The 27,801-nt window shown below is 46.6% G+C and overlaps 1 protein-coding gene across 2 annotated transcripts; it reads right to left on the bottom strand.

Annotated features, from left to right (window-relative positions):
• Nucleotides 1-1,200: 1,200 nt before the first annotated feature.
• VPS16 (VPS16 core subunit of CORVET and HOPS complexes) lies at nt 1,201-27,781 on the bottom strand. Of its 2 annotated transcripts, none has more exons than XR_005722333.1 (24): nt 27,636-27,781; nt 7,714-7,802; nt 7,363-7,460; nt 7,147-7,275; nt 6,922-7,066; nt 6,682-6,797; nt 6,459-6,581; nt 6,276-6,331; nt 5,828-5,917; nt 5,645-5,739; nt 5,416-5,492; nt 4,842-4,973; nt 4,629-4,756; nt 4,463-4,498; nt 4,161-4,269; nt 3,865-3,999; nt 3,661-3,769; nt 3,474-3,571; nt 3,287-3,394; nt 2,901-2,978; nt 2,635-2,804; nt 2,457-2,564; nt 1,603-1,706; nt 1,201-1,488 (listed from the first exon to the last, which is right to left on the bottom strand). XR_005722333.1 is itself a non-coding variant. In XM_040247797.1 (24 exons), the coding sequence occupies exons 1-24, from the start codon at nt 27,686-27,688 to the stop codon at nt 1,344-1,346; spliced, it is 2,520 nt and encodes an 839-aa protein (XP_040103731.1). In that variant the 5' UTR covers nt 27,689-27,781; the 3' UTR covers nt 1,201-1,343. The 2 variants fall into 2 exon arrangements, 1 of the variants encoding a protein (XP_040103731.1); XM_040247797.1 differs by having other exon boundaries at nt 2,457-2,553.
• Nucleotides 27,782-27,801: the final 20 nt, after the last annotated feature.

Genomic DNA, 27,801 nt, shown 5'->3' with positions numbered 1-27,801 from the left:
AAGGCCTCCACTGAGCCGACTGGAGAGTCGGGGTCTCCAGTTTGCAGTTCTTCCTTGGCAGAATTGCCAAAGGGAGAATTCCATTCTTTTTCTCTTCAGTCCAGTGACCATTCAGGAACTGCTCACCACTATTCAGTGGGCAGGGTTTCCAGTCTCCTTCTCGATCTCTCCAACCCAATGGCCACATGCCTCTCATCCGTCCTCCAATCCTCACTGTAGGGCAAACCAGGGGCCTTGCCTCAGGACCCTCTGCTCAGAGGGCCCAGTTTCAGGTCTGGCTGAGTCATCCTTCCTGTCACAACAGCCAAGGAGAAGCTCTAAAATCTCCACATGTCCAATATGGTTTCAAATCCCAGTCTTGCCACCTAGTTGCTCCCCAGTCCTCAATCTTCTTCTTAAGATGGGGCAGTATTACCTATCTCATAGGGCTGTCTTGTAGAATAAATGAAAGCAAGGTAAAGTGCTGAGCTTGTATCATGTGTGCATGTGTGGGTAATGCTTTCAGTGTGGTGTTTATCATGTGTGCAATCACTCCCCATATCTTCCCAGGGGCTGTGAGTTTGAGAGGACTTTGCCTGGTAACTGTAGAGAGGGGTCTGTGAATATCACTGAGAAGCTCTCTTTCCAGAACCCCACAATCAAACACATGAAGTTCTGCTGAGGTATCTGGATGGTTCTGCCTCCAAGCTGTTTTTGCTTAGACTAGACTGTGTAAAACAAGTGCTCTAAAACAGGGGTCCCCAACTTCCAGGCCATGGACTGGTACCTCCTGTCAGATCAGAAGCGGCGTTAGATTAGAAATAAAGTATACAGTAAATGTAACTCGTTTGAGGGACTTCCCTGGTGGTCCAACGGTTAAGGATCTGCCTGCCAATGCAGGGAACACAAGTCCAATCCCTGGTGCAGGAAGATCCCACATTCTGCAGAGCAATTAAGCCCGGGCACCGCAACTACTGAAACCCTTGCTCTAGAGCCCATGCTCCACAAAGAGAGAGGCCACCGCAATGAGAAGCCCGAGCACCGCGAGGAAGAGTAGCCCCCACTCCCCGCAACTAGAGAATAAAGACTGTGAAGCCAAAAAATAAATTTAAGAAAAGGCAGTGCGCTTGAATCATCATGAAAACATCCCCTCAACCCCAGTCTGTAGAAAAATTGTCTTCCATAAGACCAGTTCTTGGTACCAAAAAAGTTGCGGACTGCTGCTATAAAATATTTCAACTTTATTTACCATCAGAACCCTGGCTCCCACCCCAGCTTTTCAGGCTTTGCTCTGTGGGAAGAGCTAGATGAACAGGGACACTTCTGACAGGTCCAGGGCTCAGGAAGGTGAGCAGGCAGACTCCTCATTTCTTCTGGGCTTGTGCCCGGGCCCGCTGAATCTTGTCGGCCGTAGCCCCATCTGTGGCTCCAGTGCAGTGGGACAATACGAGGCTCATCTCCGCCTCATTCCGGTGCTCAATGGCAACATCCGCAGCCTGAGCCACATCCCTGCAGTTTGAGCAGGAGGGAAGATAGTGCTGAGCTGCTCAAGGGCACAAAGTGTGCCTCTCCTCAGCCCATTGGCTCTGCCACCCAGCACCCCAGGGCTCTCAGCAGACGTACCCAACGAGAAGCAAGGCCTTGACCTTCTGCTCAGGACCCACGCGGGAAGCATACTTCTTGGCCTCATATTTATTGTGTTGCTTCATGCAGATCTCCACAAAGGGCTTAGGAGAAGAAGGTGGAAAGACATCAGGTAAAGCCCTCCTGTTCTCTCTTATGAGCAAAGCCTGTGTGTGAAGTCACATCAGTTGTGTCTGCTTCTTTGCGACTCTGTGGACCATAGCTCTCAAAGCTCCTCTGTCCATGAGCAAAGCCAAGTGGATACATTATCCCAATGTATCTTATATACCCTTCTGTCTGTATAATCCCCCCGATTCCTATCCCACACACATACAACAGTTGTGATCTCAAAATTCGTTGGGTGAAAACAACCTACGCCAAGCTCTATTAGAGCTTTGAGATCAATTATTTCTATGGGTCCACGCCACCATCCACCGTTACCCCTCACAGCAGGCATTTTCCACCTTCCCAGGGCCTGAGTTTTGGGCAGTTTATGGTTGCCCTTATTTGACCAACCTGCCACACCTCTGAACTGCCTGCCACACAAAACAAACAGCTCAACATCCTCCACTGCTTTGCAAATGTACTCTCCCTATGCCCTTTCCTCCCCGCCAAAGGACTTTCCTTCAGACACTAGTGTCCCCTGTGGCCTTCCTTGGGGAAAAGCAGCTCAGTCTCCTTTCCTCCAACATTTTCAGGCAGACTTGGGTCCATCCTCCCCTGTGCCTGACTCAGAAATGTGCCCACCAGTTCTGTAGGATAGCTGAGCAGATAGGTGAACAGACCATTGGAGCCTGGCTGTCTCCCCAACATTGCCTCACTGGAGATGGGCTGGAGGGAGGGCCCCACCTCACCAGGTAGCCAATGGGTGATTTCTTGCTCTTAGAAAACTTCTCTAGCTCCTCCCAGTCTTCTAAATCTGCCAGGGCAGTCAGCTTCAGCCACCAGAGCCTGTGGGAAAGCTGAGCATGTAGGCATTGCAGGAGGGGTAGGGGGTCCCAGGACCTACATGCAGATCAGGCCCTCATCTACCTCTTGTCAGGGATGCGAAAGTCACGTGCCAGCTGCTCCGCGCGCTTGTTTTGGCCACTGAGAATGAGGGTGGTGACTGTGTCATGTAGAGACAGGTCTAAGAACCGGCCCCCCAGCTCATCTTCTAGGCGTCGCTGAAGCCGTAGGAGCCGCATCTGATCCTCTGTAGCCTGGGAACAGGGATATGGTGGGACAGGGATGAGAGGGACAAGGAAGGAAGACTGAGAAGTGAGGAGAGGAGGTTCTTAGAGAAGAACGGGCCAAACCTTGGCTGCAAACTCATTCTTGGCCTTGTAGAAGGCGTCGGCTGCCGTCTGTAGAGCTGCAACTCGCCCCTCAATTCGCTGCAAAGGCCAAAAGGGAGCTCATAGCACAGAGAACCTCGGCTGTCACCAATCATGCTGCAGTTTTCTCTCCATCCCTGTGCCTAGGGTCGCCAGTGCCAGCTTTTCCTGCTGGGAGTATTACACTGGTGTCCCTAATGGGAATGACTAGCTCCTCTGGGACCAACTTGTGTGCCTCACATCTTCTCAAGCCCTCCCTCCACAATGAGGACCAAATGGGGTGTGTGACACATTCAAGGCCTAGACTCCTGAAGAAGCCAGACCAATGGCCCAGTTTGTGGGCCACACCTGCCCTGTGGCCCTCAGACCTCCTCTGCAGCATAGCTGGCTCGGATGTGGAAGCTGCCCAGCTCCTGGTGGTTGTCATCCTGGTTGTAAAGGTCCTTCAGCGTCTCCAGCTCCTGATGCTTACAGAACTGGGGACAACAGGTAGGCAGTCAGCAAAGCCAATTCAGGGGCTCTGCAGGCTCCACCCCACCCTGCCCCTGCACACACCTGTCGGTACAAACTTAAGGCCATAGGCTGGTTCCGAAGCGTCATGAAAAAATCTCCTCGGTTCAGCTCATTCTTCAGGTGCAGCAGCACTGTGAACACTGTGGGACGATAAGGTGGGATGGGGATCCAGCCCAGCCCCTTACTGAGCCCAGGTCCCCAGCCTCGTCCTCACCCAAACCCTGCTCACCCAGATCAGTATCCCCACTCTCGATGGCCTTGCTTAGTGCCAGTTTGCTCCTCTTCATCTTCAGGAGAAGGGGAACTTGCTCCCCAGAGCGTGGCTCATATTCCAGCAGCTGTGGGACGAGGAGGAAGACACAGAGAGAAGGAGCTGGCCTGGGAGCCTCTAATACCCACATCAGAGCATCCAGGGAGGGCTAAGCGCCCACACCTTGATGGCTAGCTCCGTGCGGCCACAGCCATAGGCTCGTGCAGCAATGTCAGAGTAGGAGACACCAGGTGTGTCCCCCAGCTTCTGATTAATGGCCCGAGCAACATCCTCGTCAGACACATCTTTCTGTTGCACCTGGAGAGGGAAGGAAGTGTCACCAGTCTGGCTCTCACCCCTTAAACCCAACCCCCACTGCCTTGATCAAGACCTGCTCTTTCAGCTCTACGCTTATTTCCTACACCTCACCATGGCCTGTAAACCCTGAACTGCCCTTGGACTCTGTTCTATATCCTCACCTTGTAGCAGGCCCAGTGGGCCAGGATTCTGCTGACGCCCTGCACTTCAGGAAGCCGCAGGTACTCACATATCTGAATGGCCAGGGGGTAAAGCCTCCGCAACACAAGCCTGGCAGACAAGGGAGGTAAAGGGCACAAGGGATAAAGTAAGGTAGAAAGAGGACAGAGTGGCCCCAGTCTGTAACCCCAGCCTCCCTGATCCCAAGGAAACAGATCACGAGCAGTGATCACAAGAGCACAGCAAGGGCTGTAATGTCCGCCCACCTACAGCCCTCCGCCCAGCACCCTTGGGCTTGCTGTACCTGTCTAGCAACACCTGGATAGTGAGCTGCTTGTATCTGTATTTCATTTAGTTAAGGATCTAGCTGGGAGATAAGTCCTATTTGCCAAGGACGTCTAGGTGACATCTCCATCCCCTTGCCCTTCCACCCCTGGAAGTAAACATCCTGTCAGCACACTTGAGGATACTGGCTATAGGTGAGGGGGATTCCGATGTGATAGTCCCGAACGGCATTGAGTACACGAAGGTCCTGACACATGCGCACAAAGCCGTCAGGCGGAAATCTGTCCAGGAAACACTTTCCAAAGGAGGCCGCCTAAAAAGGGCCAGAGAGCAATGGAGGGCTTTCCTCTCTGCCAGCCAAACCCTGCCCTCCCTCCAGCCCTGCCATCCAGGCCAACCCTGAGCAGACTCTTCTGCATATCTGGCCAGTGCTCGTGTCCTGCAGCCTCGATGCACTGCTGCACAGCCTGGGGCAGCTGCCCCAGCTCCTGGATCTCCCGCAGGTACTCATCCGCCTTCTGGCTCTCTTTCTGGGGTGGAGGGAAAGTGCCAGGGACAGTGCGTCATGACCGAGAACACCTCTATGTCTGGCTCCCAACCCATTGGGCTGTGGTGGCAGGTTTGGAAGGTTACAGAGGCCGGAGCCCAAATCCCCTCAGCCCCACCACCCAAGGTGTCCACACACAACCCCAGTCAGCGCAGTTGCCTATGAGGCCTTGAGATTTCTCAATAGAGCCCTGATTTGTGACTAGACTGGAAGGGCTCCCTGCACCTCCCTATCACCACACAGAAGACACTGAGTCCCTTCAGTCCAACTGAGCCAGCTCGCTCTACCCCAGCCCGCCCCAGCCCATGTCCTGCCTGAACCCCTGTCTTGAACAGTAGCACTTGGCTGCAGAAACAGGGGCTGGGTCAATTAGGGGAAGGGAAAGGCAAGTGGCTTGGGGCCCCAGGAGAGGCCCAGGGCTTTACCTCATATTCTTTCTGAGCCTCCAACAACAGTGCTCCAGGGGCCATCGAGGCTATTTTAAAGATCTCCTCACTGGCCACTGGGGGAGGAAAATGGTGAGTGGGAGACAGGCGGGTAAGGAAACCCTCAGCCCTGCCTCAGTGCCCTGATTCTGCTCTGGGGCACTGGTCCGGCAGCTGTGGTGCTCAGGAGCCCCCATCCTAGTCACTCAGTGCTCTTACGAGGGCTCACCTGGAACCTCATGCAGGAACTCATGGGTACTGCGGGAGAAGATTCGGACCCCATCCAGCTCAGGCACCAGGTAGGAGTCCTCATCTAGCACGAACCTGAGCATGGTCAAGGTTCCTGAGAGTAACCAGGGATGGGGCAGGGCAGGCCACCCTCCCCTCTCCCCCAGCAGCCCTCCAAGGATATTGGATGCTCTCAGGTGCATCGCCCACCACCATTAGCCGCCTCTCCCAGGCCACCACAACAGCTTTCTCCTTGCTGCGCGGACGGCTACACCTGTGCACACACACACACACATCTGGGATTAATACATAGGATGCCTGGCCCACAGTCATGTCACCCACATCACTGTCTATATCACTTTGCCTTGGAGAACTCTGCACAGGCTTGCTGCCCTTTATCTTACTTCTCTGGCTGACTTATTTGCTTCCCTTTCTCCCTGTGCCCATCAGCTTCCTGGCACACCTGGGGCCCACTGGGAACTGGGGTTTCCCTCAGATGTGCACTAGCAGGGAAGACAAGATTCGAGCTCTGCTTATTCTGGTCAGTAGATAGGATGAATCAATGTGTCCCAGAAGACAAGGCTATGTGCATGTCCACTCCCATGAGAACAACACCCCTCCCCCATCCTCACCAGACCATCTGCTTCGGGGGGGCCCGGATGTTGCAGTTGAACTCACACAGCTTCTCCTGAAAGAGTGCAGAGAATGTCATGGCCCTATCCCAGCCATCACCAGTCTGGTTGAAAAGTCCTTCCCCTATGCCCCACACACCTTTCCTAGACAAGACATAGTGACCTGAGAGATGTGCCTTATACCTTGAGAGATGCTGTCCCCATCCAGATGTAGCCTGTGTCTGTGAAGAGCGCCAGGTGTCTGTAGGTGAAGGACACAGCCATCTGCAGGAAGCTGCTCACTCCTGGGGCCAGGCCAGGGGGTGTCTGGGGCAGGGCCAGGGGGAACACCAGACAGACTGACTTTTCAGGGTCTCCCACTGGCTCCCCCAGTCCCTCCGGTTCATTCCCAACCCTGGCTCCTCACCACCACAGAGCAGGCCGCATGGTCCAGGAGGTAAAGATCAGGCCCTACAGCCAGGAGAATGTGCGCCACTCGGTCCTGGCACACTGTGGTCCAGCATGAGGGTGCACTCTGCAGACCTATGGTCATGGAAAAGGACCACCTTAGACTGCCCAAAGCCCACAGTTTCTGCCTCTGATGGTCCCAGGGACAGGAGGCACATCTGTGGGCAGTGAATGCTGCTCCAGGGGTGTCAGGGCTCACCTGGCACCTCTGGCATCCGGCGGAGTTTGAGGTCACCCACGTTGGCACTGAGGGTGAAGCGGTGGGCTCCTGTGAGGATGGCCACCCCAGAACCAAACTCAGTATGGAAGATCCGGGCATCCAGAACCCGGTTCTGGAGCACCTCCTGGAGAGAGGGGTCATGGGTTGAGGGAGTGAGAGAGTCCCAGACTCCATCACTTTTCCCCAGCCCCCGGGGACCCCTACATTGCCCATGCTGAAGTGTCTCCGGAAGTCACCATGCAGCCCGTAAACCAGCACAACTCCGTCTTCCTGCACGCAGAGCAGCTCCTCCTCAGCTGACCAGCCCAGGGATACCACGGGCCCACTCTTCCACTGCAGATGAGAGAGAGGCTCCAGAGGCTGTCCTCAGGATGCAGAATCCTGTAAAGCCCCCAGCCCCAGGGAAGGCAGGGTGCTCACCAACAGACTGGCCAGAGGCACCCCGGAAGCTGAGTAGATCTCGAGAACCGGCCGGGCACTGGCGGGCTTCTCCTTCCGCCAGGGGTTCCTCAGCAGTGCTGTGGTTTGAGCAGAAACCTTCTGTCCTAGTTGACCAGGCCCAGGCCAAGCAGGCCTATGAACTTGTTCCAAAGGCCCACACCACATGTGGCAGGCCTCATGAGAACCACAATTAAAAACAGCTCAGTAAGGTGGGGTGGGGGTAGGTAGCATAGGTCAGCAAGAACCACTCAACAGCAAGGCCCCCAGGAAACAAGGACCCTGAGTTCATCCCATGGTCCCTAAGCGTGCAGTGGCAGAGGGGTGACTTACCAATGGGGCCCCCATAGGGTGCAGCAGCCACTAGGCAGTCCCTCAGTTCCTCCTTCAGGTCCCAGTCCATGCTATACAGCTCATATTTCCTGGCCACACAGAGACAAGCAGAGATCAGCCTTGTCATGACCCTGCATCCACACGGAGTGAGCACCAGAGGAGCCCCCTAATGCTTCCAACTCTCCTGCATAGGTCCCCTCAGGGGAAAGGAGGAGGGTGATGACTAGAAACTGTGAGGGACATCCTAGGGACAGCAGGCAAGGAAGCAGAGAGTGTTGGGAGGGCAGGCTATGTGGCCAGTACGTAGAGCACAGAGTGAGGTGGGACTAGGGTGAGGTAGTTGGCTTGGGTCTCCATTGGCAGAAAATAAGACCCTGCAGGAGGGCCTGTCAGCTTAGGCAGACTTTCTTCTATTTCTGGTTCTTAACACTGAATCTGGCTATGGGCCTTATATCCAGGGCTCCAGCCTGTTGATAAGTAATTCAATTTTAGAGGTACTGAGTGAAGGCTGCCTGAAACAAATCCAAGAGGAGCTCCTTAGTGAGCCCAGAGCTGGGAGAGTTGTGGGCTACAGATGCCAATCTGTGAATGCTTGACTCAGAGGAGGTAACTGAAATTCCAAACTGCCACAAGATGACTGCAATGTGAAATGTATATGGATCACCAAGACATGTGCTGCATGTAGGAGGAGGCTTGAGGAACACCATAATTTGATGGTTGGAGGTGGTGAAAAGGGTACAGAGAAGGAGTGGACACTCCTCCAGAATACAAGAGAAGACAAAGTTCAAGAAGCAAGGTATTTCAGCTAGGATCATTTCAGGAGCCTTCCCATTAAAGACCAGGAAGATGCCCATTGTCTCTCTTTTATTTTAGGATAGGTCAGAATCGGATTTATTTAAAAAGCAACACACTCCACAGACAGAGAGTGGGGTCATCTCAGAAGGTGAGAGAGGCTCCATCACCTCTATTGACATTCTTCTTGGAATTCTAGCCAAAATAATTCAAGAGAAAAACGGTATTCTAGCCAAAATAAGAGAGGAAAAAAAAAAAGAAACAGGTTTCCATTTTGAAGAAAGAAAGAGATTGCTATTTATCAATACAAATGATGAGACTACCTACTTAGAAAATCCAAAGCAGTCTATGAAACAATGAAAGAAAGAGCTCAGTAAATAATGAACAAAAATCAATATATTTTCTATACTAATGAGTTTTCTATACCACAGCAAGAACTAATTAGAAACATAACTTTTTAAAAGATCCTGACTGTGATATCAATAAAACTATTAGATATCTAAGAATAAGCCTAATAAAATTTTTTAGCAAAATCAAATTTCTTTACTCAAGGATACAGAAGACATGGGGAAACATTATAAAAGGATCTATAGATGGGTAAGAATTCCAATAAAAATCAGCCCAACTTTTTGGTGGGTAGGGCAGCACAAACTGATTCAATAGTTCATTTGAGGGGTGAAGGAGGAAGATCATCTGAAAGAGAAAATATTTAAGAATATTTGAAAATATGAAAACAGATATATATCAGATACCAAATACACTTAAAAGCCAAGGTTAATTAAAACTTGTTTTGGCACAGGAATAAGCAAACAGATCAGTGGAAGAGAAGACAGTTCAGAAAAAGACCGGAGACTAGATAGAGGTTGTACTGAGTTGGCCAAAATGTTCCTTTGGCTTTTTAAGTAAAAATAAAAAAACACAATTTTCAATTTCACCAACAACTTTATTGAACAATGTATTTACCATTTTGTCCCACTACCTTCTCCCATTTTTCAGGTAGCTTCATAACTTCATCTTCCCAAAACTTTAAAGATTTATTTATTATTTTTGGCAGTGGGAGGTATTCGTCGCTACATGTGTGCTTTCTCCAGCTGCAGTGAGCAGGGGCTACTCTGTTGCAGTGCCTGGGCTTTTCATTGCGGTGGGCTTCTCCTGTCCTGGGGAGCACTGGTTCTAGGAGAGCAGGCTTCAGCAGCTGCAGCACAGGGGCTCAGTAGGTGTGGCTCGCAGGCCAGAGAGAGTGGGCTCTGCGGTTGTGACTCAGAGGTTTGGCTGCTCCAAGGCATGTGGGATCTACCCAGAACAGGGATCGAACCCGTGTCTCCTACACTGGCAGGCGGATTCTTATCCACTGCACCACCAGGGAAGTCCTTCCCAAAACTTATCTCTTTGACTAAAGAACTCTTCCAGGTGACCTTTACCTTCCAAGGAATTGAAATTTTTTCCCACTAAGAGAATTCTGTAAAGATCAAAATAAATGGACATCCAAAGGTGCAATGTCTGCCTCAGAACTTCCTACCAAGTTGTAATAGTCTTTGCCTGGTCATCAAAGAAATACATGGTCTTGTGTTATCCTGATAGAAGATTATGTGTTTCCTATTGACTAATTCCAGACGCTTTTTGTCAGAGTTGGTCTAACTGGGAGCAGTACTTGGAATTAATCATTTTTCTGGAAGGAGCCTGTAATAAAGGACTCCCTTCCAATCCGCCAAATACACAACATCACCTTCTTTAAATGAAGACCAGCCTTTGGTGTAGCTGGTGATGGTTCATTTCACTTGCCACATGATCACTTCTGTTCCACATCATTACACAGTATCCAATTTTCATCATCTGTCACAATTTGTTTTAAAAACGGAACATTTTCATTAAATTTCAGTAGAGAATCACATGTGGAAATATGGTCAAGAAGGTTTTTCTTCACTTAACTTACAGGAACCCAAACGTTAAAGCAATTACTGTAACCAAGTTGGGGACTTCCCTGGTGGTCCAGTGGTTAAGAATCTGCCTTGCAATGCAGGGGACACACGTTTGATCCCTGGTGAGGGAACTAAGATCTCGCATGCCACAGAGCAACTGAGCCCGAGAACCACAATGAAAGAGTCCATGCGTCACACACAAGATCCCATAAGATGCAATGAAACACCACTAAGACCCAATGCAGCCAAAACAAAACATAACCAAGCTGATGCAAATGATTTTCTATGCTTGATTTGGATATTTTGAATATATTGGCTATCTCCCTCGTGGTGTAACATTGATTATTCTCAATGAATGTCTTGATTTGATCACCAGCAACTTCAACTGGTCTACTGGACCATGGAGTATCATCCAGTGAGAAATCTCCAGCTCAAAATTTCACAAACTACTTTTGATATGTTCAGTCAATCACAGCGCCATTTCCATATGTTGTACAAATCTTTTTTTGTGTGTTTCAGATGCATTCATATTTTCCTGAAATAATAAAGCACAATATGCTGAAAATGTTGCTTTTTCTTCCATGATCAGTATTAAAATGGTTACACAAAAATTCACCAATTTTGGTAAGTTTTTTTAAAAACATGCATGCTGATATGACAGCTGTCACAATACAATCTAACAAACTTATTTCAAATGAAGTTAAAGACAACTAAGTGCTACTAGAACCATCTTACAGAAAAGACTGAAGGCGCCTTTTGGCCATCACAATGATAAAGATAGCATTTCAAACCGGCAAACTGATTGCAATGAGACAATGGGCCATATAGGAAGAATCACAACAAATGCTATTTCATTACTTAATCTCTATAATAAAGTTTTCTAGATGAAATTCAAGATTTAAATGTTAAAAAATAAAGCCATATCAGAACAAAATCTTGTTTATTTTTACAATCTCAAAGTAGAAAACAAATTTCCTAAACACGATATAAAGTCTGGAAGTCACTAAGAGAAATAACAAGTGCTTCTAAATAAAAATTTAAGACCTTCTGTATGCTGCTGCTGCTAAGTCGCTTCAGCCGTGTCTGACTCTGTGCGACCCCATAGACGGCAGCCCACCAGGCTCCCCCGTCCCTGGGATTCTCCAGGCAAGAACACTGGAGTGGGTTGCCATTTCCTTCTCCAATCCATGAAAGTGAAAAGTCAAAATGAAGTCGCTCAGTCGTGTCCGACTCTTAGCGAACTCATGGACTGCAGCCTACCAGGTTCCTTCATCCATGGGATTTTCCAGGCAAGAGTACTGCAGTGGGGTGCCATTGCCTTCTCCTAAGACCTTCTCTATACTTGTATATAAAAAGGTGTAAAAACAATACATATTTATACTTACTTCTACTTGAAAAAAAAGACTCTGGAAAAGGTTCTAAGAATTAATAACAGTGGTTACTTGCAGGTGAGGGGTGGAATCAGTTGAAGAAGAGAAGAGATGGGAATGAGACTGAGCTTTTAAACTACAGTCATAGTTATTTATTAAAATAATTAACATTAAAATTTTTTTTATAGGGACTTCCCTGGCAGTTCAGTGGTTAAGACTCCACAATTCAGCCCTTGTTGGGGAACTAAGATCATACATGCCATGTGGCACAGCCAAAAAAAAATTTATATGCTACAGAAATCTATCAAAAACAAACTAGGAAGACAAACTATGAGAAGGGAGAAAAAATGAAAAAATGCAACACATGTGAAAAAGGACTGCTGTTCTTTAAAATTCAAAAGGCTCTAATTAATTGTAAAAGAAAAATGAAAGGAAAAATGATCTAAGGTTGTATGATAACTATGTGAAAATATTTTAAAATGAAATATAAAAAAGTTGAGACTATAAAAGCTGATATTTTCATAATGTGAACTATGGAAAATTCTTTCAGTACAAGACACAAAACCCAGAAATTACAAAGGAAAAGACTGATAGACTTTATAACATGAACTTTTAACATATGTATGTTAAAAATTAATACACATGCTTTCCTTGTGGCTCAGCTGGTAAAGAATTCACCTGCAATATGGGAGACCTGGGTTCGAACCCTGGGTGGGGAAGATCCCCTGGAGAAGGGAAAGGCTACCCATTCCAATATTCTAGCCTGGAGAATTCCATGGACTATATAGTCCATGGGGTCGCAAAGAGTCGGATACAACTGAGAAACTTTCACTTTGAAATGAACACAGGTTAAATAAAATAAGCACTCCATAAAAATTAAAACATAAAAGTCAAGTGACCACAGTGAGAAAATTTGTAACAAAGAGTTATTATGGAGAACATGCAAAGAGCTCCTTTACAAATCAACAGAAAGAACACAACAGAAAAATAATCAAAGGATATGAAGAGACATACTTAACAACTAGGTAAATATGAATTTAAAAGTTATCTTGATGTTTTGGCCATCTGAATAGCAAAAATTAAGAGGTTAATAAATAACACGCAATATTGCTGAAGGTATGGAAAAATGAAAACTTTCTCATATATTGGGAGTGTAAAATGGTTCAACTCTTCTGGAAGAAAATGAAGCTCTACGTATCCAACTTTTAAATGTGCACACACTCCAACTTAGCCACTTCTTTTCAAAAATCTAACCTATAAAACTACTTGCACAAGTACACAAAAGTATGACTACACTGCAGCACTGTTTAAAATAGTTCCAAAAAAACAAATCCTGGAAAAAAAATCTCCTTAAATGCCCATTCAAACAAGATTGGTTAAATAAACTACTGTATGCCCATTCTGGGGAATATTTTGCACCCATTAACAAAGTGACTGTGTATATTGACATGAAGTGACCTTGAAAATATATTAAGTAAAAAAAGACACAATACAATGTAGTATGAACAACTTGAATCCACTTATGCAATAAAAAAGTGAGCACACATTTTTACAGGCATATTTACATATACTCACGTGTATGTGTGTCAATACAAAGAAAAACTCATAGGCCTCTACACTAAGGCAGTGTGGAGAGACGGTGGTTACCTCTGGAGAAGGTGGTAAATGGGGGAGGGGAGTAAGGAGATGGACAATCTGGCTTTAGGCTATATCTGGTCTTTATCACTAGGTCATATCTGACTGTGACCCCAGGGACTTCTAGTCCACCAGGCTCTTCTGTCCATAGAGTTTTCCAGGCAAGAATACTAGAGTGGGTTGCCATTTCCTTCTTCAGGTTATCTTCTCAACCCAGGGATCAAACCCACATCTCCGGCAGAGGCAGGCAGATTCTTTACTGCTTTACCCATATGCTTTTGTTATTTATTTGAACTTTTATACCACATACGCATTTCTTCTGACATCTTGTTACTAAAATCCTTATGAAATCTGATGGAAAGATAGATATTTAAACAAACCTCGCAGGCCAGTTATCAATTCACTGACGCTCAGCTCCCTCCACTATGTTTTCTGTGGTAACAGACGGTATTTTTACTTTTAAGCATTTCCCCTTCACAGTGAGCATGATGTTGGGCCTTCTCAGCAGAGGGCGCTGGAGGAGCACTGCCTGAGGAACAGGCTCTTCTGCTGATTCCAGCCAGGCAGCTGTAGCAGCCAGGATGTGAGGACATCTGGTGATGCTCTGACCCGGCCATGCAGCAACCTCCAAGGCTCGCCCAGACTGACTCCCTGGACAAACACAGCATTTCTGGCTTCTTGCCTCCACCAGGGCCTACTTCCTCTGCATGCCACGATGCCTGGCCACTGGTTCCCCTGCCCATGCCCTCGAGCACTTCCACTGACCCTCTCTGCACAACCATGCACCCAAGTCACTAGTTGTGGCTTGCCTTACAGATACTGTATGCTCCAGGCTACCAGCATCAGCTCCCCAACTCTCTCTACACACCCACACCACTGATCCCTAGTTGTAGTTCTGTGGCCCCCTACCCTCTGAAACCCAGAGGGCTGCTTCTTGCTTACCAATCAACTATGGGCCAGCTCTGACCCAGTGAAGTGAAAAGTGAAAGTCACTCAGTCATGTCTGACTCTTTGCGACCCAACAGACTATACAGTCCATGGAATTCTCCAGGCCAGAATACTGGAGTGGGTAGCCTTTCTTTCCTCCAGGGATCTTCTAACCCAGGGATCAAACCCAGGTCTCCCACATTGCAGGTGGATTCTTTATCAGCTGAGCCACAAGGGAAGCCCAAGAATACTGGAGTGGGTAGCCTATCCCTTCTCCAGACGACCTTCCTGACCCAGGAATTGAACTGGGGTCTCCTGCATTGCAGGTGGATTCTTTACCAAATGAGCTATCAGGGAAGCTCTGGCCCAGGGAAACTAGTAAACTTCACGGCCATCCAGTGGCCTGCAACTGCATTTTCGCTGGGGTTCAGCTGGGGAAGGGTCTCCCTCCCAAGTTTGTTGTTCCTTGAGTACTCTCCCTTAGTCCTAAGCTACCATATAAACTTTTCTCACATTTTACAGTTAATCTTTATCACAGTGTAATAATCCCTTATATGTATTAAAATTTCCCAGTTTACATCTCCTCACTGGGCCCAGACTAACTGGTGCAGGGAGTGGCCCCAGGAATGGTAGTGGTGGCAGTTTAGCTGCTAAGTCATGTCTGACTCTTTGCAACCCCATGGACTGTAGCCCGCCAGGCTCCCCTGTCCATGGGACTTTCCAGGCAAGAATACTGGAGTGGGTTGCCATCTCCTTCTCCAGGGGATCTTCCAGACTCTAAAGATGGGATTTGAAGATTGGTATGGTCATGTGCTGAGGCCTGGGTGCAGTGCTGTGTTCCGTACTGATGAGAAACGGATGTTAGTATAGTAACCCACTGCATGCAGCAGCATCACAATTAATCAAACCTGCAGTTCAATGTGGCAAAATGCCAAGTCAGATACATGCTTTGGGAATGACTTCTGTGCTTGACTGTATGGCAGTAACGATGATTATAAGGGCCATGGTGTGGATGAGTTATTTTGAGTGCACTTGAACATTTACAAAAAGAAAATGACAAGGTTAGGTCCATTAACTTCCAGCTCAAGTCATGGTCTGAGAAGCAGAAAGCTTCGATAACAGCCTAAAAGAATCTCTTATTTCTTGTAGTCACCCAGCTGCTACTGCTGAGAATCAAAGACAGTTTAATTGTATGGGTTGTTAAACAATAACAGTTAAGTTCTCCAGCACACCATCTCTCACATGAAAGTTAAGGCACTAATTAGAAAAGAAAGGAATCCTGAAACAAGGAAGGAAGATAACTGGTTAGACCCAGAGGAAGCTGACAATCTTGAACCCCGCAAGTTATCGTGGGTCTTCCTCACCAGTGGAAGCAGCTTGCCCTCCTGTGTTGAGACTAGCCTTCCTCTGCTTGAAAACGCTGTGATGATCTCACTTGAGGCAGATGTCTTGGGAGCCTCCTTTTCCACGGCTAACCTGGCTAACACTACTGCTGCTGCTGCTGCTGCTAAGTCACTTCAGTTGTGTCCGACTCTGTGCGACTCCATAAGACGGCAGCCCACCAGGCTTCCCCGTCCCTGGGATTCTCCAGGCAAGAACACCGGAGTGGGTTGCCATTTCCTTCTCCAATGCATGAAAGTGAAAAATGAAAGTGAAGTCACTCAGTCGTGTCCAACTCCTCACGACCCCATGGACTGCAGCCTACCAGGCTCCTCCGCCCATGGGATTTTCCAGGCAAGAGTACTGGAGTGGGGTGCCATTGCCTTCTCCGGCTAACACTACTGCTGAGTGGTTATCAGCTAAGTGAGAGCTCAGTCGTGTCCGACTCTTAGGGACCCCATGGACTGTATAGTCCATAGAATTCTCCAGGCCAGAATACTGGAGTGGGTAGCCTTTCCCATCTCCAGGGGAGCATCCCAACCCAGGGATCAAACGCAGGTCTCCCGCATTGCAGGTGGGTTCTCAGGATTGCAGCTGAGTAATCAGCTAAGAGCAGAGATCAATACGTGGCCCCAATATGGCACTGTTCCTGGGGGAGAAGCCTACAAGTCCATTACACTGGACTTCTTCCACCATAGAGAAGGCAAAGATCTGTCTTCACTGGCATATGTATTCTGAATGTAGATTTGTCTTTACCTGTAATGCCTTGGCACTAGCAAACTTCCAACAATGTACTTAAATAATGTCTCATCTACCACTGCAGCAGTCTGCAAAGCCTTGCAATTAATCAAGGATCTCATTGCATAACAAAGGAATTGCAGCAGAGGGCTTAGGTACATGGAATCAACTAGCCTTACCTTACATCCCATTACCCAGAAGTGGCTGGTCTAAATGTACTGATGACTCAGTTATAGGACCAACTAGGAGACAGTAACCTACAAATGTGGGGCTCTGTCTTACAGGATGCAAGTCTAGGCTTGCATCAAAGACCATTACATGGGATTAACTCGACAGACAATATGGGGGACTGGGAGTCAAGGGGTGAAAGTGGGAGTGGCTCCTCTCATTATTACAAACCTAACGACTCTCTTATTAAAATACTGCTTCTAGGACTTCCCAGTCCAGTGGTTAAGAATCCGCCCCTCCATGAAGGGAACATGGGTCCAATCCCTGGTCCACATTCCATGAGGCAACTAAGCCCGTGCACCACAACTACTGAGCCCACACTCTTAGAGACTGAGAGCCTCAACTACTGAGCCTGTGCACCACAACTAGAGAAGGCCTGCACACAGCAGTGTGGACCCAGGGTAGCTAAAAAAAAATTTTAATACAATTTTAAAATATTGCTTCCAGTTTCACTAACTTTGAGACCTACTGATTTGTAAAGCTTAGTTGTCAAGGGAAGAATGTTTCCACCAGGGGATAAAAACAATGGCTTCACTGAATTGGAAGGTAAGTGCTACCTTGCCATTTGGGGCTCCTTATGCCACTGAAGGAACAGGCAAGAAAATGGGGTTAATCCACTGGCTGAAGTAATATCCTGAGGGCCAAGGGGAAATCAAGTTGCTACTACATAATGGAGGCAAAGAGGACTTTGTCTAAAACCCAGGGGAACTTCTGGGGCACCTCTTGGTACTTCCATGTCTAATGGGAAAGGTTAATGAAAAACCTCAGAAATCAAAAAAAAGCAGAATGACTGAGGTTTGGATCACTTCACTATGTAAAGAACAGAGCAGTGACGGTTCTGGGTGAGGGCAAAGGAAGTAGGTGATGGGCAGTTGAAGAAGGAAGCCATAGGTATTAACTATGATCTTGTGAACAGCTACAGAAATGAAGACTGTAGCCACTTTGTGCATTTTCTCTGTGCTTGTTATGTGCTTGTGTTTATATGCATATACTAGCCATTATCTTCTCTCCTTTCCATTTTTATTTTATACACAAATTATTGAAGGTTAATTTTTAAATTCAATTTTTAGGTAACAGAATATCCAGTAATACTATAATTCATTTTGAGGAGTAACTAATATAGTGACTGATACAATGACTTAAGACTGTATGTCTCCTCATTTGGGGAAAGAGTAGTATACTTATAAGAAGGATGGTAGTATCCTGTGAAGCAGAAATACAGAGCTGTTTGGTTATTGTGAGGGAGTTGAAAAGTCTGTAGAGGGTGCTCATTGAAGATGACAGGCCAGAGAAAGGACCCTGCTAGTTATCAATTTATTACCTCCCAGAGCCAAATTCAACCTTCAATATGTGCTCCACAGCAAGCAAGATGTTAAGCTTTCTCAGTAGCTGGCCTTAAAGAAAAGGGTCTTTGTAGGAGGAAGGGAGTCTTTGGCTGTTTCCAGCAGCTGCAAGATTGGTCAGCAGTGTGGGCATGAGAGTATCTGGGGACACTCTGACCCAACCATGCACCCAGAGCACACAACCCCTCACAACCTTGGCCTGGACTGGCCATCTACCTTCCTGTGGTTCTTGCCACAAGATACTGCATGCTCTAGGTCTCCTGCTCAGCCCGGTGCTCCCTGTGCAAGGCCATGAACCTGGCCACCAGCTATGGCTCACCTGCACCCTATCTATGCCCAAGAGGGCTGCCTCCTGCTTATCCAGTGACTGTGGACCAGCTCCAGCCCAGCAAACCAGCAACTCTCCCACCGTTCAGTGACCTGCAACTATACCTTCTCCAGCAAGGTCAGAACCTTGCTTGGGGAGGGTACCTCCCTTCCAACTTTTCCCTCCTTTATCCTCAGCCCCCAGGAAAGGACAGTTTTATCTTATAGCTACTTTGCTATCAGAGTTTAATAGTTCTTTATGTTAAACTTCCCCTATTTAGTCACTGTATGGTAACTCCTAACCAGAATCATAGAAATATTACCAGTGTCACATTCCACAGACCCCTTGCTTGTCACAAGGGGGAAACACGAATATACGGTGGAGGATGAGGCCATCAGCCTCAGAACACTTGTCAATCTCAACTTCCCGTCCCTCGTAAACCTGATACAGTGACCTATAGCTGTGATGCAGCATGAACACCACAGTTCAGTTCAGTTCAGTCACTCAGTCATGTCCGACTCTTTGCAACCCCATGGACTGCAGCATGCTAGGCTTCCCTGTCCATCACCAACTCCCGGAGCTTACTCAAACTCATGTCCACCAGGTTAGTGATGCCATCCAACCATCTCATCCTCTCTTGTCCCCTTCTCCTCCTGCCTTTAATCTTTCCCAGCATCAGGGACTTTTCCCATGAGTCAGTTCTTCGCATCAGGTGGCCAAAGTATTGGAGTTTCAGCATCAGTCTTTCCAATGAATATTCAGGACTGATTTCCTTTAGGATGGACTAGTTTGATCTCCTTGCAGTCCAAGGGACTCTCAAGAGTCTTCTCTAACACCGCAGTTCAAAAACATCAATTCTTCAGCAATCAGCTTTCTTTATAGTCCAACTCTCACATCCATACATGACTACTGGAAAAACCATAGCCTTGACTAGATGGACCTTTGCTGGCAAAGTAATGTCTCTGCTTTTCAATATACTGTCTGGGTTGGTCATAACTTTCCTGCCAAAGAGTAAGCATCTTTTAATTTCATGGCTGCAGTCACCATCTGCAGTGATTTTGGAGCCCAAAAAATAAAGTCTGACACTGTTTCCACTGTTTCCCCATCTATTTCCCATGAAGTGATGGGACCAGATGCCATGATCTTCGTTTTCTGAATGTTGAACTTTAGGCCAACTTTTTCACTCTCCTCTTTCACTTTTATCAAGAGGCTCTTTAATTCTTCACTTTCTGCCATAAGGGTGGTGTCATCCGCATATCTGAGGTTATTGATATTTCTCCTGGCAATCTTGATTCCAGCTTGTGCTTCATCTAGCCCAGCGTTTCTCATGATGTACTCTGCACAGAAGTTAAATAAGCAGGGTGACAATATACAGCCTTGACGTACTCCTTTTCCTATTTGGAACCAGTCTGTTGTTCCATGTCCAGTTCTAACTGTTGCTTCCTGACCTGCATATAGGTTTCTCAAGAGGCAGATCAGGTGGTCTGGTATTCCCATTTCTTTCAGAATTTTCTGCGTTTGTGGTGATCCACACAGTCAAAGGCTCTGGCATAGTCAATAAAGCAGAAACAGATATTTTTCTGGAACTCTTTTGCTTTTTCGATGATCCAGTGGATGTTGGCAATTTGATCTCTGGTTCCTCTGCCTTTTCTAAAACCAGCTTGAACATCTGGAAGTTTACAGTTCACATACTGTTGGAAGCCTGGCTTAGAGAATTTTGAGCATTACTTTACTAGCGTGTGAGATAAATGTAATTGTGCTGTAGTGCGAGCATTCTTTGGTATTGCCTTTCTTAGGGATTGAAATGAAAACTGACCTTTTCCAGTCCTGTGGCCACTGCTGAGTTTTCCAAATTTGCTGGCATACTGAGTACAGCACTTTCACAGCACTGTCTTTTAGGATTTGAAATAGCTCAACTGGAATTCCATCACCTCCACTAGCTTCGTTCATAGTGATGCTTCCTAAGCCCCACTTGACTTCACATTCCAGGATGTCTGGCTCTAGGTGAGTGATCACACCATCGTGATTATCTGAGTGAGTGGTTGGTGGGAAGAGAGAAGATGGAAGTGAGTATAGATGGCAGTTTCCAGACCCTTGGTGAGGTAAAAAGGGATTTGTTGATTTTTTGAATAGGGAACTTCTGTTAGGCTAGGGAGATCTGAATATAGTAGTTGAGATCTGATAGTGAGCCCTTGTGGGTAGGGATGGTGGAAAACAATATAGAGGTCTTCTACACTGAAAAACACCTGGCTGCTTATTAAAATACAGATCAAATTCAAAGGACCCATGCCAGAGACAACAGAGATCTGCCCTAGGAAGCTACATGCAGCAGCACCTTAGGTGACCTTGATGCAGGGAGTCCTATGCAAGAATGGCTAGAGAAACCTGAGGTGACATGAGAGTGGGTAGACGGCGCATGGTTTCTCAGAAGACAGGGAAGTGGGGGCGTATCTCCTCAGCAGGCTGGGAACACAACAGGCAGACTTTGTCAGGGAAGCCTAGGCCCTTCTAGGCTATCACTTCCAGCTCTCTGGGAAGCACGAGGTGAAGTCAGCAATTGGGAGGAGGGATCAAAGAGCCTTCAGTGGCAGTCTAGGACATTAGCATCGACATAGACTGGAGTGGGAAAGAGGTGCAGGGGTACAGGAGTAAGGCTCAGGGAGTGAAGAGCAACAAAGTACAGGCCACCTCCTCAAGCCTTCAAGGTAAAGAAGGCTTCTCAGGGACAGTGAGATGACTCAAGCTATGCCATAAGGTTGGCATGGGGTACAGATGGGCAAACTGACAGCAGCAGAGAGAACAGCATCTCAGAAAAGTCTAGAAGTGAGAACTTTGTAAGGATAGGTCATATCTTCAGTGAGGAAGGCCAGCTACATATTTCTCTTCTACCTGCAGGTCCTTGAAGTGGAAAGTCCCACAGTAGCAGTAAATGAACCCTGGATCTGAATACCAGAATATCACTAAAGCAGGTCCTGTTGTTGTTCAGTCACTATGTCGTGTCTGACTCTTTGTGACCCCATGGACTACATACAGCACGCCGGGCTTCCCTGTCCTTCACTATCTCCCAGAGTTTGCTCAAATTCATGTTCATTGAGCTGGTGATGCTATCTAACCATCTCATCCTCTGCTGCCCCCTTCTCCTTTGCCTTTAATCTTTCCCAGCATCAGGTCTTTTCCAGTGAGTCAGCTCTTTGCATCAGGTGGCCAAAGTACTAGAGCTTCAGCTTCAGCATCAGTCCTTCCAATGAATATTCAGGGTTGATTTCCTTTAGGATTGACTGGTTTGATCTCCTTGCAGTCCAAAGGACTCTCAAGAGTCTTCTCCAACACCACAGTTCAAAAGCATCAATTCTTCAGTACTCAACCTTCTTTATGGTTCAACTCTCACATCTGTACATGACTACTGGAAAAACCATAGCTTTGACTAGATGACCTTTGTCAGCAGGGCAGCTTTCAATCCCAGCCCCTTCATGAAGCACTGACAAAATCCCTGCTGCAGTGCAGCTGAACTGCTGGAAAAGCATGACTCACTGCAGTAAGAGAAGAGCTGTGTGAAAACAGATGATCTCCAGCCTGTCCAGGCTGGGCTATAGAACACTGAGGAGGAAGAAACACATTAGGTTTAGCATGGGGAATATTCCATCAATTCCAAAATGCCCAGGCCCTGAAGAGAGACCACCTTTGTTGTTGTTCAGTCGCTAAGTTGTGCCTGACTCTTTGCAACGCCATGGACTGTAACCTGCCAGGCTCCTGTGTCCACAGGATTTCCCAAAAATACTGGGAATATTGGAGCGGGTTGCAATTTCCTTCTCCAGAGGATTTTCCTGACCCAGGGATTGAAGCACGTCTCCTGCACTGGCAGGTATATGGATTCTTTATAACCCCTTAATTCCTGACTGCCTTAAAAAGAAATACTGCTGGACTTTTCTAGTGGTCCAGTGGGATAGGAACCCATCTACCAATGGAGGGTACATGGGTTTGATCCCTGGTCCGGGAAGACTCCACACGCCACAGAGGAACTAAGCCTGTGCATCACAACCACACTGAGCCCAAGGGCCCTAGACCTGTGCTCTGCAACAAAAAAAGCCACTGCATTGAGAGGCCTGTGCATCACAACAAAGAGCAGCCCCTGCTTGCTGCAACTAGAGAAAGCCCATGCACAGCAACAAAGACCTAGCATATCAAAAATAAACAAATAATTTAAAAGACAAAAAAATACTACTACGGTATCCTTGTGCATTGTTTCTGGAAATGTAAAATGGTGCAGTTGTCATGGAAAATAGTAGAAAAGTTCCTCAAAATATTAAACACAGAATTACCATATGATCCAGAAATTCCATTTCTGGGTGAGAACAGGATCTTAAAGAGATATTCACACACCATTGTTCGTAGCAGCATTATTCATAAAAGCCACAGGCGGAAGTAACCCAAGTGTCCACTGACAGATGAATGCACAAATAAAATGTGGTGTATACATACATTAGAATGTTATTTAGTCTTAAAAAGGTAATTCTGATACATTCTACAAAAGGGATGAATCTCGATGACAGTATGCTAAATGAAATAAGCCAGCCACAAGAAAGCAAATACTGTTATGATTTCACTTACACAAGCTACCTACAGTAGTCAAATTTATGGAAACACAAAACAGAATGGTGGTTGCCAGGGCTGGGGCAAGGGGAGAATGAAGAGTTAATATTTGATGAATCAATTTTGCAAGATGAGAAAGTTCTGGAGATTGGCTACAAAATAATGTGAATATACTTAACATTCCTAGATCATACTTCATAATGAGTAAGATAGTAAATTTTATATTATGTATATTTAACCACAGTTTTTTTTAACAGTTCATGTTTATACATGCAAAACAAACATACCAACCCATAAAACCTACTAAAATAGCTAACCTTTCTCCTATGAAGAGCACGAAATGTAGTATCTTCAGTCTCCTCTCTTTCACCATATAGATGTTTCTAAAGTACCTGAAACACGGTATTCAGTACCAAGCTCATTCTCTTCCCCAACAAATTCACTCTTCCTTTCTCATTATTTTTAAGACTCAAATCTAAGTCATCCTGGATTCACTGCTCTTCCTCCTCCCTATCAAGTGCAACTCATCACAGTCTCCTTCAATTTTCCACCGTTACCATCTGTCAGACTGCCCCCTTCTCTTCATCTCTAGTGCTCACCACCATCAACTTCTCCCTGGTCTAGTCCATGAGCCTCCTAACCTAAGACTACAACCTAGTCTCCCTTGGCTCTATTCTTGCTTGCGCCTTTCAAGTTGTCCCCCACTCCCACTGCCTCCAGAATGAATTTAAAACACACACACAAGCAAATTCAATCACATTAATCCTTTCATTTAGGCTTCCCATCATTCTTCAAATAAAAATGGTCTATACACACACACACACAGGCAAATTCAATCACACTAATCCTTTCATTTAGGCTTCCCATCATTCTTCAAATAAAAATGGTCTATAAGGCCCTGCAGGGTATGGCTGCTGGGAGAAGACATTTACCTGTCTCTTGTCCTCGCCCCTTGCCTTTTGAAAAACACATATTTTCAAAAGTAACACAAGTCAATATTTTTTAAAGTATATGTTGTGTTGAAAACACTAAATTACATGGCAACCCATGTCAAGTTATATTCCTTTTCCACAAAAATAGTTTAAATCACTGTTATTTCCCACTGACTTCATTGACTTAAAATTTTGGCAATTTTTTTCACAATGTACAGGCCATATTAATAAGAATTAGAAACAAAGGACAAAGGCAGTGGTGTGACACTGCAGCCTCGCTGGCTCTATTTAGGTCACTGAGAGTGTCCCTGTCTCTTCCTCGTCAGGACCTTTGTATATATTCTTGGATCCGATTCCCTGCGTTTAAATCTTCCTATCTTCTGGATGGGGCATTGTCTAGTTCAGAAAGCCTTCTTTACCTCTTACTTACCAAACTGTTATATGCTTTCTGACGGTCCTACATAATCTTTTACCTCAGTGAAAAGTGTGAAAAAATGTTAAGTCAGTCATGTCTGACTGTGACGATATGGACTCTAGCTTGTCAGGCTCCTCTGTCCATGGCATCCTCCAGGCAAGAAGAGCGGAGTGGGTAACCATTCCCTTCTTTAGTGGATTTTCCCTACCCAGGGATTGAACCCGGGTCTCCCACATTACAGGCAGATTCTTTATATCTGAGCCACCAGGGAAGCCCCAACCTCAGTGCTCATGATCAGACAAACAGTCATTCATGTGGTCAGTAGTGCCCAACTGTTTTCGGCCCCATGTACCGTAGCCCACCAGGCTCCTCTGTCCATGGGATTCTCCAGGCAAGAATACTAGAGTGGGTTGCCCTTTCCTCTTCCAGGGGATCTTTCCAACCCAGGGGTCAAACCCACATGTCCTGCACTGCAGGTGGATTCTTGACCACTGAGCCACCGGGGAAGCCCAAGTAGAGTCATTGGTGGTAGTGGCTTAGTTGCTAAGTCATGTCCAACTTTTGTGACCCCATAGACAGCTGCCCGCCATGGTCTTCTGCCCATGGGACTTTCCAGGCAAGACACTCGAGTGGGTTGCCCTTTCTTTCTCCAGCGGATCTTCCTGACTCAGGGATTGAACCCTGGTCTCCTGTATCACAGGCAGATTCTTTACTGACTGCACCACCAGGGAAGCCCCATATAATAGAATGATTAGTGGTTACCAGCTGTCTCCATGCTGGGTGTAAGATGTGAGGGCAGAAAGGGCCCGTGTCTTTCTATTGACCCAATATACATTCTGCCTGGCAATGGGTTGGGCAAAATTATTTAATGGTATTATCCCAAACTGGGTTTTTAGGATAAAAGTGGCTAAAATTTTGGAGCCTCACAAGAATCAACACCATTCCTTCTCCTTGCCCTTCCAAATTAGTCATTTTTCCAGAACACCACTTCCAATGCAAAAGAATCCTATCCTGTAGACAGAATTTGAAATGTGTGACAGCTGTTTATCATTCATTCACTTATTTGAACATTTATTTAAGTCCTGGCATAAGACTATGCACAAATACAAATAAAACCAAGTATCTGCACCTAAACTTTAAACTAAATTTTTGTTTACTCTGGCAGAGAACCTGTAAGGGTTTCCCAGGTGGCACAGCGGTAAAGACTCCACCTGCCAACGGAGGATATGCAAGAGATATACCCAAGGTTCGATCCCTGGGTCAGGAAGATCCCCTGGGGTAGGAAATGGCAACCCACTCCAGTATTCTTGACTGGAAAATTCCATGGACAGAGCAGCCCGGTGGGTTACAGTCCATGGGGTGCCCAGAGAGTTTGACGTGACTGTGCACACTTCTGTCTGTCTGTCTAGTACACAAAGGCTCAATACCCATTACCAAGAATAATACATCTTCTATAGCAGGGCTAACACTTTTACTCCTTTCTGCAAGTACAGGGTAGGTTAGCAACAGTGGTCATGTCTATAGCATGCACTCAACACTTACACTCATTTAAAACTTTATTAGTGTATAAACAAAGCTAAGACTTCATATGATAAACAGAAGTTCTATGGTAATGAGGCCATCATTTTCAGTACTGTAACAAGCCTGTGTATGCAACACATATTTTCAAAAATAATACAAGTCAATACTTTTAAAAGTATATTCTGTGTTGTAAACACTAAATTACATGGCAACCCATGTCAAGTGACATCCCTTCTCCACAAAAATAGTTTAAATCACTGCTATTTCCTACTGACTTCACACTAAATTTTTGCCATTTTTTTCACAATGTACATATTGTGAATGTTTATAAGGCATTCTTATAAATATAAGGCATATTTATAAGAATTAGAAACAAAAGACAAATGCAACAGATCTCTAAAATTGCATCAAGGCATTTGTCCATTTCAGAAGTGTTAGGAGCTGACATTTTATGCATCAAAAATTACACTGAAAAGTTTTAATATGTGAATAGCAATGGTATATGGTTTCACTAGCATGAACAGCTGTCTTCTACTGAAATAAGACTCCAATGTGATTTCTTTGTGATCTTCAGTTGCAACCAACAAAGTATTTTTTTAAAAAAACTTTATGGCACTAATGGTAAAGAACCTGCCTGCTGAAGCAGGAGACACAGAAGACAAGGGTTCAATCCCTGGATTGGGAAGATCCCCTGGAGAAGGGCATGGCAACCCACTCCAGTATTCTTGCCTGGAGAATCCCATGATAGAGAAGCCTGACAGGCTACAGTCCACAAAGAGTTGGACACAACTGAAGCAACTCAGCATGCACGCACATAGCAGGCACTGTTCTAAATACATAATAGGGATAAAGGGATGAAAGAAATATGCACTCAGCTCTCAAGGAATTTGGTTTAGCAGAAGAAACCTATACAAATATTGCCCTAATGTGTCATAAGTAACAACCTTAGCACTGAGACCCAAAGGAAAGTCAGCTGAAAGTCACTCTATTGGGATTGGATCAGGGAAGGTTTCAGAAAAATCCCTTAAACTAAGCCCAGAAGGATGAGCTAGAATTCTCCAATGAAGTAAGGAGGGAAATGGCAGTGCCCACAGAAGGAACTGCAGGCTGGTGCCAATACCGGGAGCCAGGAAATATCATGGTGTGTTGAGATCTTGTTCTGCCCAACTGAACACAGCTTTGGGTAACAGTTGAGGAAGCTGAAGAGACAAATGGGGCCGGTTTATAGATATAACATGATAAGGAGTTTGTACTTTATCTTATAAGGGAAAGTATTGCAAAAAATTCTAATTAGGGTAATGATATGACCAGTCTACATTTAGAAAGATTAGTGGTTTCAGGACTCCACAATTCCCATGAGGGCTGACCTTAGCAGGGCGCTGTCTGATTTATTGGCGGTTCGCTTTCTCCTAGCCTTGGTCAGTAATGTCACCTGCAAGCAGTGCAACCCCGCCCCCCAGGAGCATCCAATGGTCTGACTTCAGCAGCACTTCCCGGCAAGAGATAAAGCACTCACTGTCTCCAGAGGGCGGCCACCCACAGTGTGATGTGAGCGTTCTTCCAGAGGGTGACAGCCCTGGGGTTGAGTTGGGCTGTGCCCCTACTTGTGTGACCACCAGGTTTGCCTCATTTTCCTTCTCCGCAGCAGGGGAAGGCCCGGCCCTAGGAGGCTGCGCGTTAAGCGGTAGATACAGGGCGAGAGCCGGCGAGGGGCAGACCCACCGCCCGTAGAAGCGGGGTCGCGCGCCGCCGGCTCCGCCCGAAGGCTCGAGCCGGAGGGCTAGCAGGGTAACCAGGCCGTGGGCAGGAGGCGTGGGCGGCTCACCGGTAAAAAGCAGAGTCCCCGAGTGGGTTCCAGTTCGCGGTGTAGCAGTCCATGGCTGGTATAAGCGGGGGCTTGCCGGCGCCAGCTTGCCAGCGCCAGGTACACCCTCCTAGCTTGGGCTCCAGGCAGGCACTTCCGCTTCCGCCCGTCCGAGTCACGTGACGAG

This window comes from Oryx dammah, unplaced genomic scaffold, assembly GCF_014754425.2.
Source record: "Oryx dammah isolate SB20612 unplaced genomic scaffold, SCBI_Odam_1.1 HiC_scaffold_10, whole genome shotgun sequence".
NCBI classification, from domain to species: domain Eukaryota; kingdom Metazoa; phylum Chordata; class Mammalia; order Artiodactyla; family Bovidae; genus Oryx; species Oryx dammah.
This window is presented reverse-complemented; position numbering and strand designations above follow the sequence as displayed.

Excerpts from the sequence above, each read along its gene's own strand:
- VPS16 (XM_040247797.1), bottom strand. The coding sequence starts at position 27,688 with ATGGACTGCTACACCGCGAACTGGAACCCACTCGGGGACTCTGCTTTT. Across the intron at positions 6,798-6,921 it reads CCGGATGCCAGAGGTGCCAG|GTCTGCAGAGTGCACCCTCA; the intron begins GTGAGCCCTGAC and ends CCATGACCATAG. Across the intron at positions 5,493-5,644 it reads GTTCCTGCATGAGGTTCCAG|TGGCCAGTGAGGAGATCTTT; the intron begins GTGAGCCCTCGT and ends TTCCTCCCCCAG.